Raw genomic sequence first — 17,964 nt, 5'->3', positions numbered from 1 at the left:
GAACGAAAAAAGAAGGAATAAGTTGATGATAAATAAGCCATGACTGCAGCAAAAGGTGGCGATAAGCACATGGGATGTTAAAGCGCCCAAAAACTGAAGAAGAAGAAGATGCGGCCATTGGCTGAATCCGGAATCGCCCCCCGGCCCTATATCCTCAAATAAAGCATTATTTGAGCGGACAGCCACTGGTGTCCGAAACAATATTGGTCTTTATTTAGTGCACTCGTTCAATTCCACATTGCACGCCATAAGTGTACTGATGAACACATGATCAGACATCCTGACTTCACACAATCGTGTTCATTCACTCCTTCAAGTGAACTGCATTAGTGGACTAAAGTAGGGAGTAGTGAATTGAGTTTTTCTCCGTTAGTCGGTTCTAGACTCTGACACACCCAGAAACACAACAGAGCAGATTACAAATAATACACACGGATAATGATTTCTGTTGAAATCTTCAGCAATATGAAGAACTTTGTATTGTTCTTTCTGATATCATTTTTCATCGAAGGTATGTTTTATGTAACTGTCTTATAAAGCATTGTTTCACTGCTTAATCCTGAAGTGAAACAATGCTTCAAAACAGGAAATGCTTATTTGTGTTTCGTTAATATTCTTCCCGCTATTTGCAAAATAAATTAAGTGACAGCTAGCGTGTGTTGTTCATTATTGCATAACTGTAATACAACTAGTTTTATACTCCAGTCCTTGATATTTTCATCTCGTTTTTGAAGTTTATGCCTGTTTTCTTGAGTTAAGTTGAATTTAGACCGAATTTTTTTTCGATAACCATAAATGATCCTAGTCTAAAGCCTATTTTTGTCCATGTGAAACTTTTTATTGTTAGCACTTATGTTATTGCCTCCTTGAGATGAATCACTTTGTTTTCCTTGTTATTATTTCACGTAAAAGTATCTGTTAATTAATAAATGTATGTGGATTCACTGAAAGTACGTAGGAGTTATGGCATGTCAAATTGATTTTGTGAGAAATAGATGTCTAGATGTTGCTGCCTCCTCCAGAAAATCTCTTTGCAGACTTGACATGTTGGTTTTGGACCAGTGAAGATCTGAATAGTTGCAGTGCAGCTCTTATTAATTGTGTTTCTTCTCCTGTTGTGCCAGCTGATCCAGTGAAGACTGATCCAGTGTCAGTGATGGAGGGAGATTCAGTCACTTTAAAAACTGCCGTTAATGAAATCCTGAAATATGATGTGATACAGTGGAGGTTTGGATATCAAAACTCTCCTTTAGCTGAAATCAATAGAAAGGTTGGATTATTATCTTTATATGTTGGTCCTGATGAGAGATTCAGAGACAGACTACAGATGGACTATTTGACGGGATCTCTGACCATCAGGAACATTGGAACCGAACACTCTGGACTTTATGAAGTTGACATCAGCAACAGCAAACACACCATATACAAGTCATTCAGTGTGACTGTCAGAGGTGAGTCCATCAGTGTAATAAGTATATTTAGATCAGCAGTGTGTGAATGTTTTAGATCACTGGTTCCCAACCTTTTCACGTTCTACCGTGTCCTCATTGGTGATAAAGTGCCCTTAAAGGGATCCCATGGTGTTGAGACTTGAATGGCTTAATATAACATAAATGATGTCTCTTACTGAATTATGTAGTAGAAAACCCATGAAAGATCTACGTTATTTAAAAAAATCGATTTTATATTTGGTCCATGGGCGGCGCCATTTTGTTTGCGTTCTAGGTTGATGACGTAGAGTGGTTGAACTCCTCAATCAGCTGGCGTTACCCGTAGCTATTTTTACCACAACGCAACTCAAAAATTGTTTCAGAGTTTAACAAAACCAATGAATTGCTTTGTAATTGTACTTAAAACACACTCAAACATACATGTGCACTAGGGATGGCTCGATACCACAATTTTGGCTTCGGTACGGTACCACAAGCTAATACCGAAGTACCGATATTAAATCAATACCACACGGTCTGGTATTAGCGCGGGTATATTGCACAAGAATGAGTACAATTATGCAAGTTTTGAGTTTATAAAGTGGAAAATCACCACAAATGTTTATTAGTAAATTAATTAGCAAAGCTTATCAGATCAAATCAGTCATTCTGGGTTCAAAAGAAATCGCACATACACTAAAGCAATCTGCATAATCCGATTCAACATTTCACGCTCGTCTCGGGATGGATGACGGAAATCATTTGAACATGCAAGCGATTTTATAGCATTTCGTAATAACAGTTACAGGAGACATGAGCTCATAACAACGACACACACACTCCTGTAACGTAGAGCTCGCACATTACAAATTAAATTTCCGCAAACAGTCAAATACACAGAATTATGTACAAATGTCCGTCTTTAGTGAGTATTCACATAAACACAGTCGGTTGTGTCTAACGCGAATGTAAATAGTGCAATAGTACGCATGCAAATATTATGAGATCTAAATGTCATTGGTTGAAACGAACGCTGGAGATTGTGATATTCGATCTTATGTTAGGCTGTGTGTGTGCGTTGATCAGTGTTAAAAGAAAACAAATGTCTAAATGAGATGGTTTGAATGATTCACTGACCTGTCGATCTCTTCAGAAGTCTTAAAGTCAGGATAGTGACAGATGCTTCTTGGCTAGGATTGATGGTTCTTCATCAGTTTTATAAGCAAAGTAATTACAAATTTTACTTCTACTCCTCTCTTTATTCATTCGTTTTGGGCATCTTGAGTGAGATTCAACTGCTTTATCCATTTTGTTTGTCTATGTTGTTGTCACTATTGCGGGTTTTTTCGGGTCAGTTAAAGTAGCGCGCTGCCATCTAGCGGTGAACTTCGGAAAAGCCGCATATACCGAAATGTGCCAAATCATGATATCGTACCGTTTGAAATAAAATATATATACCGGTATTTTTCCAGTACCGGTATACCGCGCATCCCTATTGTGCACACAAACTCTCTCTCTCACAGACTTACACACACCCCAACAGATCCGCGCGAACACACGAACACATTAGAGGATCATTTATCATTTATGATTGAGGGTTATGTATTCGGCGCGAACACACGCCGAATACATAACCCTCAATCACTATTCCCTGTGTTGATATCATAGATAGACTGTTGATATGCAGTAGATTAACTGTAATGCCTAATGTATCCAGCAGAGGGAAATATCTAGGTAGGACGATGGGATAGGGTAACGTGAGGAAGAGAGGCAGGATGTTTTGGTGATGATGCATGGGATTGGTTTGTGCATTAAAGTTTGAGCACAAGCTCAGTGAATTAACCTCAATCTTTAAACTTTCACTTTAAGACACAAATAACATTCCCTACTTTTGTTCACTAATACGACTTGAAGGAGTGAATGAAGACGAGTGTGTGAAGTCGGACAGCTGTTGTGTGTAAATCGGCTGTACACTCGGTATTGCGGTGCAACGTGAGACTGATGAGTGCACTCGAACATGTCCACTATGGTGTCGGACAACACTACAAATGGCCGTCCCTTCAAATAATGCCCTATTTCAGGGTATAGGGGGTCGATTTCGGATTCAGCCCCTGTCGTGGAGACTGAGCAGCCCAACATCTCGAATGAGACAGAGCAGTCTGTCAGGTGTGTGTGTGCGCCCGCCGATCTGTTTTTGACTTGTGTAGGTGAGTTTGTGTGCACATGTATGTTTGAGTGTGTTTTAAGTACAATTACAAAGCAATTCATTGGTTTTGTTAAACTCTGAAACAATTTTTGAGTTGCGTTGTGGTAAAAATAGCTACGGGTAACGCCAGCTGATTGAGGAGTTCAACCACTCTACGTCATCAACCTAGAACGCAAATAAAATGGCGCCGCCCATGGTCCAAATATAAAATCGATTTTTTAAATAACGTAGATCTTTCATGGGTTTTCTACTACATATTTCAGTAAGAGACATCATTTATGTTATATTAAGCCATACAAGTCTCAACACCATGGGATCCCTTTAACACAGTTTTGTCTCTTGCTTGTGCTGATTTAGGAGTGTATGTGTGAATCATAGATGCGTAAAGGCCCCCTGAAAACAAAACTTAAGTTTTTTAGCTTTTAGTATGAATATGTTAGGGTTATGAATAAGCTGTCTTCCAAAACAATGACAAAATTCAAATTTAGTAGATCTAAGCATTCATAACTTTCAGTATCTCCCTTCCGTTAAACTGGATCACAGATTTTTATGACATCACCGCAGACTTCAGCTTTTCATCACATCATCTGTCCAATCAAATGCTGTCTAGAATCTGAAGCGTCCCAACCCCTGAAGCTGTGGCTGAAATCGGTCAGTTGTCCACAGGGTGAAATTTAGTGCGTGTTGCACATGCATCCATCGGCACAACCCTAGTCCTGTGTTGACATCAAACTCCTGCTGTAACACAGTTATACAGGAGGTGAACACAGAGAATAAGAGAATCATGATATCTGAAGTTACATTAGAGGATCATTTATGATTCAATCCTCACAGAATCAGATTCATATTGATATAGATCAGTCTGTCAGATTCACTCACACTAATGACTGTCTTTATCTGATTCAGATTCATATTGATATAGATCAGACTGTCAGATTCACTCACACTAATGACTGTCTTTATCTGATTCAGATTCATATTGATATAGATCAGACTGTCAGATTCACTCACACTAATGACTGTCTTTATCTGATTCAGATTCAGATTGATATAGATCAGACTGTCAGATTCACTCACACTAATGACTGTCTTTATCTGATTTAGATTCATATTGATATAGATCAGGCTGTCAGATTCACTCACACTAATGGCTGTCTTTATCTGATTCAGATTCATATTGATATAGATCAGACTGTCAGATTCACTCACACTAATGACTGTCTTTATCTGATTCAGATTCATATTGATATAGATCACTGTCAGATTCACTCACACTAATGACTGTCTTTATCTGTTTCAGATTCATATTGATATAGATCACTGTCAGATTCACTCACACTAATGACTGTCTTTATCTGATTCAGATTCATGTTGATATAGATCAGACTGTCAGATTCACTCACACTAATGACTGTCTTTATCTGATTCAGATTCATATTGATATAGATCAGACTGTCAGATTCACTCACACTAATGACTGTCTTTATCTGATTCAGATTCATATTGATATAGATCAGACTGTCAGATTCACTCACACTAATGACTGTCTTTATCTGATTCAGATTCAGATTCATATTGATATAGATCACTGTCAGATTCACTCACACTAATGACTGTATCTGATTCAGATTCATATTGATATAGATCAGACTGTCAGATTCACTCACACTAATGACTGTCTTTATCTGATTCAGATTCATATTGATATAGATCAGACTGTCAGATTCACTCACACTAATGACTGTCTTTATCTGATTCTGATTCAGATTCATATTGATATAGATCAGACTGTCAGATTCACTCACACTAATGACTGTCTTTATCTGATTCAGATTCATATTGATATAGATCAGACTGTCAGATTCACTCACACTAATGACTGTCTTTATCTGATTCAGATTCATATTGATATAGATCAGACTGTCAGATTCACTCACACTAATGACTGTCTTTATCTGTTTCAGATTCATATTGATGTAGATCAGTCTGTCAGATTCACTCACACTAATGACTGTCTTTATCTGATTCTGATTCAGATTCATATTGATATAGATCAGTCTGTCAGATTCACTCACACTAATGACTGTCTTTATCTGATTCAGATTCAGATTCATATTGATATAGATCAGACTGTCAGATTCACTCACACTAATGACTGTCTTTATCTGATTCAGATTCATATTGATATAGATCAGACTGTCAGATTCACTCACACTAATGACTGTCTTTATCTGATTCTGATTCAGATTCATATTGATATAGATCAGTCTGTCAGATTCACTCACACTAATGACTGTCTTTATCTGATTCAGATTCAGATTCATATTGATATAGATCAGACTGTCAGATTCACTCACACTAATGACTGTCTTTATCTGATTCAGATTCATATTGATATAGATCAGACTGTCAGATTCACTCACACTAATGACTGTCTTTATCTGATTCAGATTCATATTGATATAGATCAGACTGTCAGATTCACTCACACTAATGACTGTCTTTATCTGATTCAGATTCATATTGATATAGATCAGACTGTCAGATTCACTCACACTAATGACTGTATTTATCTGATTCAGATTCATATTGATATAGATCAGACTGTCAGATTCACTCACACTAATGACTGTCTTTATCTGATTCAGATTCATATTGATATAGATCAGACTGTCAGATTCACTCACACTAATGACTGTCTTTATCTGTTTCAGATTCATATTGATATAGATCAGACTGTCAGATTCACTCACACTAATGGCTGTCTTTATCTGTTTCAGGTCCAGGTACAGGCTCAGGCTCAGGTCTGTCTGCTGGAGCTCTAGTAGGGATATGTGTTAGTGTTCCGGTGTTTGGAGCTCTAGCTTTAGTTGCAGCTGCTGCTGTGATTTACTATCGCTGCTGTATCTCTGAACTACAAATACAAATGCGTAAGTATTACAAAAGATAAAGCAAGAGAAAAAAAATCATGAGCATCTATTCTTTCAAACAGATTCTGTGCACTTTTCATTTGGTCAGGTTCAGCTTAACCCAGCAAACCAGCTCCAGTGGCGCCTCCAGAAATTTTTCATAGGGGTGGCCAGATGGGGCCACTTAAAATCTTGGGGTGGCACACCAAAACTAGAAACCATAATTTCAGAATTTTATTCTACTGGTGTAGTAAACCGGCCTGTAGCACGTCACGACACATAATTCCCAGTCGTCTTTTACTAAAAAATATTTTTTGGCTTATTTACTTACCAGTAGTCTTCATCTTCTAACGTTAACTTCTTTTGAAACTGTTGACTGACGGGCATGAGCTGACCTGTTGCTGTCTGAGCGCGCAAAGTTTATTAATAAGTCTATTAATTTATGAGGCTCTTCAGTTCAAATTATCCAGTACCAAAATAATAATACTCTTTAATTTCCAAGTTGATAAATGATTTTCAAAACGGATTTGGGGGAAAAAAAAACATACACACAAAATGACTATTTTAAATATAAAATATATATATATATATATATATATATATATATATATATATATATATATATATATAAAAGTCTTGGGCATGTCAAAGATTAGTAACAACTTTAGCTTTGATGCATTGTTAGTTTTTGTGCAGCATCAGATTTTTCCTCCCTCATTTACAGTTCGTGGCTGTTTTTGCCCCATTGACTTCCATTATAGCCACATTTTTTTGATTGGAAAGCCATGACACCATATACTCATGCATTCTTGATTGTTGGTGGTTTTCCCTGTTGGGAAGAGGTAAAATGTGTAATTTTTACAGTTGATAACCAGGTGGCACCATTAACCCTTTAGATAGGCCTGTGCTGAAGAAAAAAAGAAGAAGCTTAGTTTCTGGCATTTGTATAGAGTATAATAACTGCATATAAATGAGGGATTAAAAAAATGTAAATCTGATGCTGCACACAAACTAACAATGCATCAGAGCCAGTGTTGGTACTAATCTTTGACATGTCCAAGACTGTGATAAAAGGTCAACAAATATCCAGTCCACAATCACTTTTTATATTGAAAATAAGTTATTTTGTGTGTATGTTTTTTTTTTTTTCCAAATCAGTTTTGAATCCGTTTTTGAAAATAATTTATGAACTTGGCAGTTAAAGAGTGATAAGAGTGACAATGAAACAATGACAGCAGCTCAACAATAAACATGGAATCATGTATGTAAACTTGCAACAGAACACATTTTAAAGTATTTTACTTTTGATTATTTTATGTATTTCTGAAGATCTCTTTAGTAGCCTGTATTGGTGTACTTTAAAGGGATAGTTCACCCAAAAATGACATTTCTGTCCTCATTTACCCTCCCTCATGATGTTCCAAACCTGTGTGAGTTTCTTCGTTCTGTTGAACTTAAAATAATATATTTTGAAGAACGTTTGTAACCAAATGTTTGCTTTGGGGGCACCATTGACTTCCATGGTAGGAATGTGTCTTCATATGTATTCTACATAAAGAAATGCATACAGGTTTGGAACAACTTGAGGGTGAGGAAATTATGAGATTTTTAATTTTTGGGTGCACTGTCTCTTTAAGCAGTCATCTGAACCAGTTTAAAGGGATTCAGAATCCCTTTCAGAACTTTACTGACAATTCTGAAATTCAAAAATGTTTAATCCTCTTTATTAATTTACTATTATGACTATATTATTGTGTAATTATTTGTCTCATTTTAATCTAAATATTTTTTTAAATATCAAACTGCTAAATGATAAATTGATAACATTAATATGCTATAATCTATTATTTAACCATTCTAATGTCTAGACAAATAAGTCTGCCAAGCTCTGATAATGTATGGAATATTATATTATATTATCTATAAAAAATAAACTACCTTTAGTTCACGGATGTGTCTGTCATCACATGCTTTAAGTCAGACAGTCGGAGACACTGAAATGCTTCTCTGCAAAGGGTGCAGTTTGTCTTGGGTTCATCATAAGGTACTGGACCCACTCATGATACCTTTTTTTTCTATTCAGCCCTATATCTGGAAATCCTCTTGCGTTCAAACTGTGGACGCGAGCTCGACATGTTTTAAAAAAAACGCGCAGGTTTCCAGCGCATGTTCTCGAGAATCCGTCGCTATGGCAGCAAAGCGCCGCTAAAACGCAATCTTGTGCATCGCGTCCCGTATTTGGTTTGATACTGGACGCGTCATTTTGCTTATTCTAAATATTGATTGGACTAGTACCTAGCGTCCACCACAAACCTACGCCATGGGCAGTGGGGTGGCCAGAGGTTCGCCAGGGGTGGCCGTGGCCACCCCTGGCCACCCCCTGGTGGCGCCACTGACCAGCTCTTGATGCTCAGGAAATGAAAACAAATATCAAATTATTAAAAAAATTCTTAAGAGGAAGGTTTATTTAAATAAAGCCCCTTTCACACTGCACGTCGGACCCGCAATATTCCCGGAACATTGCCGGGTCGCCTTCTGTGTGAAAGCAACTACATCCCGGGATTGATTACCGAATTCGACCCGGGTCGGGGACCTAGTAACATTGCGGTATTCGACCCGGGACAAGCGCTGTGTGAATAAAAGCTGAAACTAATGCCGCAACGTGTACGTAGTTCTCGTGCGACTCCTAGAGCTTGTTTTTTCAATAATACAACCCTGCAGTGCCAGAAGAGCTAGTCGGTGTTTTAAACGCAGAGAGTGTTCGTATACAAAAGAAACTAAAATTAAACAAGCAGAAATGTGCGCAAACTGGACACAAGTCGAGACCACGGAGCTCCTTACTGTCCGCTCTGAAGTTGAGATCGCTTGCGATTATACGTCACATCAGGATGTCACGTGTCAACTCGACCCGGGACCGTTAAGTGTTGTGTGTGAAAGTGCACATATTACAGAATTTCGCTGGCAGTGTGAATGGACCAAATCTAGTAGCCCGGGAACAAATGCCGGGTCGCATTATCCGTGTATTTGCCGGAATCGCAGTGTGAAAGGGGCTTAAGATATGCAGAACAGTAGCTTCAGTGTCCCAAAGGCCAAAATTATAAACACAAAACCTCTGATTAAAACCAGAAGCCTTAAAATAAAGCCTTTACTTTACAAATACTTTTATTTAAAAAAGCACCCAATGATGAGTACAACACAAAATATACAGGATTAAAAAACACAGATTCTGAATATTGATGTATATCAGATAATGTGTTAGTTTATATTCTCTTGTTGTGTGTGTGTGTGTGAATGTGGTTGAGTGTGTTCAGACTTTAATGACCAGTCCTTGAGCAGGGTCAGAGGTGGACCCTTGTGGTGTGTGTGTGTGTGTGTGTGTGTGTGTGTGTGTGTGTGTGTGTGTGTGTGTGTGTGTGTGTGTGTGTTCAGACTTAAATGATCAGTCATTGAGCAGGGTCAGATGTGGAGCAGTTGATGATTTTCTTTTTTTTTCTGCTTTCATTGGTGTTTTTCTCCAGCTAATGTCTGTTCTGTGTTTCTCTGTCTCTGTTTGCTGCTGTGAAATGAAGCGAAGACTCTGGCTGTGATTGAGGGAGAATCTGTCTCTCTAATCCCCGATGATGGTACTGAAATACATAAAGCCGACAACATATCGTGGTTTTACAGAACCTTTCTTATAGCTAAAAGAAAAGGAACGAATGTAGAGACATTTGATAATGGCCTTCCGATATTCAAAGACAAACTGCAGCTGGACAAAGATTCTGGATCTCTGACCATCACAAACATCACAACCACAAACTCTGGAGATTATGAACTCTGGATCAGCAGAGCGAGACACGCTTCAATGAAGATATTCAGTGTTTGTGTCTGCGGTGAGTAACTCAGATCTGTGTGTTAGAATGATGTTATGTTCGATCAGCACTGTGAATCATTTAAATGAAGGACAAGCAGATGAAAACTGTTTTTGGTGATTCACTTTTTTCACTCTCGCTCTGTACTTGATTCAGTTATACAGTAGCTTATACACCAATCATAACATTATGGCCGGTATCTCTTCATCACGGCACCTGTTAGTGGGTGGTATATATTAGACAGCAAGTGAACATTTTGTCCTCAAAGTTGATGTGCTAGAAGCAAGAAAAATGGGCAAGGGTAAGGATTTGCGCGAGTTTGACAAGGGCCAAATAGTGATGGCTGGAATGGTTTTAGGAGCACAACAACGAGTTTAAGTTGTCGAATTGCTCAGGTCTCAATCTAATCGAGCATAGCAAATAACATAACAGATCCAACCGAAAGATTAGGATACAAGGCCCGATGACCAGGGGCGTAGCACCAAATTTTGGGCCCTGGGTACAAACCATCTTGCTGGGCCCCCGTACCATGTATGTGTATGTATAGAAAACTGACTTCTAAGGCCCCCCCTGCCTCGGGCCCTGGTTACTCAGTACCCTTTATCCCCCCTGAATAAAAAGGTGCGCTGGGATAATGTCATAACCAGTTCCTGAAGAGAGGTTAGCGATTTATAGTTTCAAATGTGTTAAAAGATGAAGTACGTAATATCGCTAAAGACATATGCAGCTTTTCCATTTCCGTTCTGCGCGCCGACACACTTGTTTCAGGGCTCGTGTATCATTATTTAGGCATGGTTTGAGTTGCTTTCGCCGAAATGGAGCAATAGAGTCTAAAATTTCAGTGCAGGTAGAATTAAATAACTTAAGTTACTATTCAGCAGCCAGATTGTGAAAAAGAACAGGTGAACATCACAGGTCTGTGATCCAAAAAAGTTAATAAATAGTAAAACCATATGTCAAAATGAGATCAAGTGTATGGCCGAGTGAGTGTGTAGGCCCATTTGGATGAAGTCAAACGAGTCAATAAGACTGATAAACTCTTTAGCCAGTGGATTTGTATCACAGCAGACATGAATATCAACAATCGAAATTATTTTAAACTATGTAAAAATTCCACCTAAAAAGCTGGCAAACTCTTTTCTAAAGTCCAGTTAAATACCAGTTCCTCAAACTAATAAACACTTTATTATTAAACACACACATTAGACACTTTATTTCCACTTTTCTAATATATTCTTAATTTTTATTGAAAATAAAAGCCTATCTGGTCTGATATGTGATGGGAAAAGGGATTAGAGCGACTTCGGCAAGAGCCGGATTCGAACCTCGGGTCAATTTGCGTCAAAACCTCCCGCCATGTGTCTGACCCCTTCAGCATTGCCGCTGTAAATAACTCTGTGCCTTGTATAATTTTGTCTGGCCCAACCAGACGTTAATAAACAAGGTCTGGCTATGTGCTCTGCATGTTAATGTCATCATCTCCAGTAAAATATTTCTGGCGGGAGGACCCACCCACTTTTTTTTGCTTCCAATGCTCATGGCTGTATGAATATTTGAACATGAATTATATCAAAAGAAAGATCCGAGCCTCTGCTTTTAAACAAAAAATCTGGAGTTTCTAGACTCTTTCAGAAGATGTGTAATAGCGCTCCCTACCGCATAACAGTGCAAACACAGAAAGCTGGACAACTCTGACCACGGCAGGAAAGGAGTTCATTCGTTTCAGGACAGGTTTGCAGTTTGCACATGATCCAGCAAGAGCGGTGTGTGTGTGTGTGTGTGTGTGTGTGTGTGTGTGTGTGTGTGTGTGTGTGTGTGTGTGTGTGTGTGTGTGTGTGTGTGTAAACCTCACTCCCCTGATCTCAAGGGAGTGTGTGTGTGTGTGTGTGTGTGTGTGTGTGTGTGTGTGTGTGTGTGTGTGTGTGTGTGTGTGTGTGTGTGTGTGTGTAAACCTCACTCCCCTGATCTCAAGGGACTGACACAAAGCGTCCTTGTTAGCGCACCAGACTTCACGAATCCCGCTCGGAGCGATGCGAGTAAAAACGGTTACATTTGCAAAATCTTTTAATTAAATTTCTTCAGTTTTTTGATGGGAAGTACAATTTGCCCGCAATTTCCTAAACTCTCCACCAGTATAGATTTAATCAGACTAAAACATTTAGACTGGAACAAACATACAAAGAGGAATGTCAAACATATGACAATTATACATGAAATTCAATAAAAAAGAACTATAACCAGTTTCCTTAAACACTGAAGTATGTATACAATAAAATATTATATATAAAACAGTTTTTTACTAAGGTATGTTTGTTTTCTTGTTCTGATTTCTGTTGTGTTTCTATGTGCAGATAATTACGATGACATAAAGACCGTGTCAGGGAAGGAGGGAGAATCCGTCAAACTGAAGACCGGCGTTACTGAAGTACCAGAAGGTGAAGAGATCCAGTGGAAGTTTGGACTTGAAGGCCCTCTCATAGCTCAAATTAAAGAAGGGATCGAGACAAACTCATCCGGATTCAGGCTGGATCAGACCGGATCACTGACCATCGAAAACATCAGGCCTCAACACACTGGACTTTATGTACTAAACATCATCCAAAGTGAAAAAACCTCAATGAAATATTTCATGGTCAAACTCAATAGAGACCATAGTGAGTAAATCAGATATATCAGAATAATAATGATCTTATTTTAGATCAACACTGTCAGTCATTGAGATTAAACACTGAGTTTATATGATGATCAGATCACACTTCCTGATGTCTGTTAGAGCGGACTCTGGCACTGTGTGTGTGTGTGTATCTGTAAATGATTGTGTTAATATTAAATCGAAATGCAATGCAAATTTTGAAATCAACTCCTCAGCTTTTCTTTAATATGATCTGTCTCATGTGTTTTCTTTCAGATCCTGAAGATGACGGAAATAACCCGGATTGGACGCCTTTGGTGTGTGTGTAGGCGTTCCTGACTCCTGACTGACTAGACGTGCCAGCATGCGGTAATACGATACATCACGATAATGAACATGCACAATATGGTTATCGTGGTCATTACAAAATACAGTGAATAATTATTTATTATGAATTATTCAGCTTTTTAGAAAGCATTTTAAGAATACTTTAACCATCTACTGTTTAAAATGAACAACACTCAAAGAAGAACGAGCACTGATGTAACAAACCCAATGTGCATGAGCAGCGCATGGCGGGACAGTGAAGGAGACGCGCTGAATGAAAATGCACATTGAGACCAAGCAGCAACCTCCCCAGTTTCTGTTGAAGCCAATACGGAAGTGACTTAAACTGCAGCTCCACGACTGACCACTAGAGGCAGACTCCAGAAGGAGCAGAATCTCATTGAGCTCATGTTAAAATGCCCAACTTTACAGCAGAATAAAACATGTTTACAGCCTGGTACAAATTGTGGTTTTGGCCTATACGGCTAATTTTGCCCTTCATGACGACTGTGAGGGGGGTGTTTTTTTTTTTAACTCATTCGTTTACATTATATAAAGCCTTAAAGTTCTGCATAATTAAGGGCGTGGTTACTTTGAGTGACAGGTGGATAGCCGTTTGTCTGCTGTCTGTTAGTCATCATGTCATCTCAGCTCTCCCCACATCCCGCCTTTATGCCCATTTTCTGTTATCCTGGAGTGACGCGCGATGACATAGAGACAGAGCGACACGTGTCATAATCTGAAAGCCACGCCCACTGGGGGGGGGGGGGGGGGGACAAACCAACCGTCTCCATTGACTTTCTATTGTGGGAAGGGGCCTCCTTGTCATTTCAGACTTATTACAATAAACGAACAATGTCTAAAAGCTGATATGTGACAAGGTATACAGAAAACAAGCAAAAAAAAACAGGAACAAAAACCCAGACGTTTTTATAAGCTGTTAACCCAAAAAACTTGCCTGTCGTGGTCATACTCAATTCTAGTCAGAATATGAGTCTGAAACTGCTCCATTGGGCTGTGATTATGGGGCACGTTTCAAACGAACCAGGAAAGACCTCAATTGGATAGACCTTTGTAGCTCTATCCAATTGATGTCTTTCCTGGTTCGGTTGAAACACGCCCCATAATCACAGCCCAATGGAGCAAACCAATCAGAGCAACGAAGCGACGCATTGTCAAATGTCAACAGACAGAGCTCAACTGCACTGTGTTGCCAAGTCCGCGTTTTTTCCCGCGGTTGTTTTATATGTCCAAGGGTTGAAGCGACTATTATGTGATATATAGACCCATAAGTGCGAATTTTAACAGGCAACCTTGCCAAAATAACACGCATTTTACCCCCCAAACGCCATTTTTCCCCCGGAGAACCCCCCTTGAGAAGCTATTGTTTAGGGCTAGTAGTTGGTGGGTTTTGTTGTAAACACTTGGCAACCCTGTCTGCACACGCGCTGGAATAAACGATCTTTGCCCGGTGTTGTAAAAAAATAAAATAATGTAATGATACACAGAGTACTTAACCAACATGATCATCATTTCTGAGAGAAATTGTGAAGGTGAATGCAGATACAAACAAGCTCTCTGTTTAGGATTCGAACAAATATAACCCAAGCCCCTTTGATGACGTGATGATTACGTTACTGTTGATCATCTGTCCGTTATCGTCTAAAGCCCGCCCTGATGATCTCATTGGTCCGAACAGTTTCGGTTCGGGGATAATTACTCCTCTATGGAGCGAGGCCAGGCCGAACTGCCCGACCTAAAAATGTTGTGGGCGGGGCTAAGTTCGGCTGGCATCCAGGCTACCAAAAAACGAGCATTTAAAGACATAAAGGTGCAAGCAATAGACACAGAGCGCGACATGCGAGATTACACTGAGAACTACGCCCACTGGAGGGGAAAGTAATCAGTGACAGGAAATATAATATATAAAACTGGCATTTGGATATTTGACTAAATGTTTACTGCACACGTATGCATACTGAGACACACTGAGTGTCAGGATCCCAAAATTGACCCATTCCTGCTGAAGCTTCACGTCTTATTGCCTGTATCCACTTTTGTCTCCTTAAACACTCTTTTTTTGTGGTCGACAGCTTATAAAAAATGAGTTATGTGTTTTTAAGCTTGTTTGCTGTACACCTTGTCACATATCAGCTTTTAGACATTGTTCTGTTTTTTGTTATAAGTGAAAAAAGACGAGGCGACCGCTTCACGCAATACAAAGTCAATGAAGAGCGTTGGATTGTTTCCCCTCGAAAATCCATTTAATTTCTGCATTTCTGAAAGAAAAATGTTCTTTCAGACAGTTCGTTTCATTTAACCAGTTAAAAATAAAACAATTCAGCGGTTATTTTGCATCATTGTGTGATGACGTCATGAACGTAATTCTAACAATTTATTTTTATGCGAAACGTTCGTTGTTCATATCGGTTTTATCGGTTAATCAGTTTCCTTCTGTGATCCTGCATCGTGGACAAGTTTACTACATGTTGTCCAACGGTTGAGCACTGCTTACAGAGTACAGAAGTGAGGGTCTATTTTTCATTCTCTATTTTTATTTATTTTCTACCATAATCCAATAATAATTCTGAAAGAAATGCGCCTAGAGTACAGATTAATGACTTAATGACCGAGTCTACGAACACAACTTCCTTGCGCATCTGATTGACAAATAAACTGCGCACTCTTATATTATTGTTTTTGTGTTAATATTGTGGTTATTTTGCCTCGTACATTCTGTGCAAAAGCACTTATTTGAAACGTAGTCATTTTACTTAACTGTGCACATGCATTTCCATGTAGATTTAACTATGCAATGCACATCCTTGAATAATCTTTTTATTTATTAAAACACATTTACTGCTCGGCTATACGGGCTATTTCAGGAGCATCCATAATTTAAAATCAATCAGAGTTATTAAAATGTGTCTTCATTTTACAAATAAAGTTTCAGAGGAAGATACTTTCTACATGCTTGTATCCTGCGGTCACTTCGGGACTAGGTTCCTCTATCGATTTAATTAAAAAAACAAGAATCGATAAAGAATCGAAAATGACAGCGTGGAATCGACTCCATCAATTCCGGAACCAGGAATTGGAATCGGAATCCACCAGCCCTATGGAACAGCAGAAATGCAGCCGTTTCCCCGGTAACCTTGTAAACAAAGCAGACTCTACTAAACAGTATTTAAATGGACAGTTTTAAAATGTCCACCTATGCCTGGTTCAGACGATAACGATATTAGCCCGAATTTGGCACGATCTGTTTGACGTAAGGTGTCGTAGGGATTTGTAAACGATAATGGACGTCAGGACGCAAGAATTGATCGTTTCATCTCGTATAGTGTGTCATAGTATACGACAACTGAATCCGCGCGTGCGATATTTCATGACGTCATGACAGAAAGACTAGCATGTTGAATTTTTTTTGCGGTCCTTCACGACGGGTTCTGTCACGTGTGACGCTGACCAACCGGAGCACAGACAGTTTTCGTACACAGCTTTCAAACACTGCGAAACACGAGAGATGACGGAGCGGCTAACTTTAGGTGGAATTATAAAATGGAGGAAAGGTTTGTGGAGTTGTGGCAATAATATTCCTGCCTGTACGGTGTGTCATCGACGGGCTACCACAATCAAATAAGAAAAATGCTGGCGAACGATAGCGGAAGCCCTTCAGGAACCCGGTGAGTAACGTTACTGGAATGTAAGCTTAAAAGATGTTTTACAATACGTTGTGGTGGTGTAACCCCTACTGTTCGGACCGGGACTCGAACCCGGGACCGCCGGCATGAGAGTCGGACGCTCTAACAAGGAGGCTAAAGGCTGCAACGTCTAGCGTCAGTCGCTAGAGCGTCTCTTGAGGTCCGAGGAGTGAGGTTTACTTGCACAGCGACTACTAGCTGGCCTCCGTTACAGTGGCAAGCTTTAACTACTGGCTAATAACTAAATATTTAATATAAAAAGAACAATATTTTACCTCAAGTTCTCTTTGGAGGATTGACAGCCCATAATGTCCTCATCCAGCAAGCCAGGAACATGTTCTTTGTTGGGTTTTCTTTCTATTTTTGCGCTTTTCTAAACATAAAACGGCCAAAACACGCCGCTTCAGACATTGTTTGTTTACGCTCTTGTTTCTTAAAGTCAATGACATCACGCACGTCGTGACAACAAGCGACGATTGACATGTTTCTAGTCCAGGACACAATTTAGGAGTAAAAATCACGTAATCCGACACAGTAACTGTTGTAACAGACAAAAATATCTTGTAGTTTGAACCAGGCTGTCTGTGTTCGCTACGGTGCTCATCACATCACCAAATAGCTACACTCTAAAAAATGCTGGGTTATAAACAACCCAAGTTGGGTTGAATATGGACAAACCCAGAAATTGGGTCCATGGGTTTGAATGGGTCTATTCACTGGATTCAAACAACCCAATTTCTGGGTTTGTCCATATTCAACCCAACTTGGGTTGTTTATAACCCAGCATTTTTTAGAGTGTAATACTTAAAGACTTGAGACTATTTATTTTCAAATTTAAACATTTTATATTTTAATCTGGACTAAATTACATGCCACAGATATTGCTTATGTTCTGATTCTTTATT

General features: G+C 39.1%; 1 protein-coding gene across 1 annotated transcript; it reads left to right on the top strand.

The window, feature by feature from the left end:
* The first annotated feature begins 221 nt into the window (after positions 1-221).
* LOC137039401 (uncharacterized) lies at positions 222-14,110 on the top strand. The gene is made up of 6 exons (XM_067414719.1): positions 222-511; positions 1,125-1,451; positions 6,417-6,566; positions 10,115-10,417; positions 12,748-13,050; positions 13,305-14,110. The coding sequence occupies exons 1-6, from the start codon at positions 439-441 to the stop codon at positions 13,355-13,357; spliced, it is 1,209 nt and encodes a 402-aa protein (XP_067270820.1). The 5' UTR covers positions 222-438; the 3' UTR covers positions 13,358-14,110.
* The last annotated feature ends 3,854 nt before the right edge of the window (positions 14,111-17,964 follow it).

This window comes from Pseudorasbora parva, chromosome 14, assembly GCF_024679245.1.
Source record: "Pseudorasbora parva isolate DD20220531a chromosome 14, ASM2467924v1, whole genome shotgun sequence".
NCBI classification, from domain to species: domain Eukaryota; kingdom Metazoa; phylum Chordata; class Actinopteri; order Cypriniformes; family Gobionidae; genus Pseudorasbora; species Pseudorasbora parva.
The sequence above is the reverse complement of the archived record's forward strand: the minus strand, read 5'-3'. Positions and strand labels throughout refer to the sequence as shown.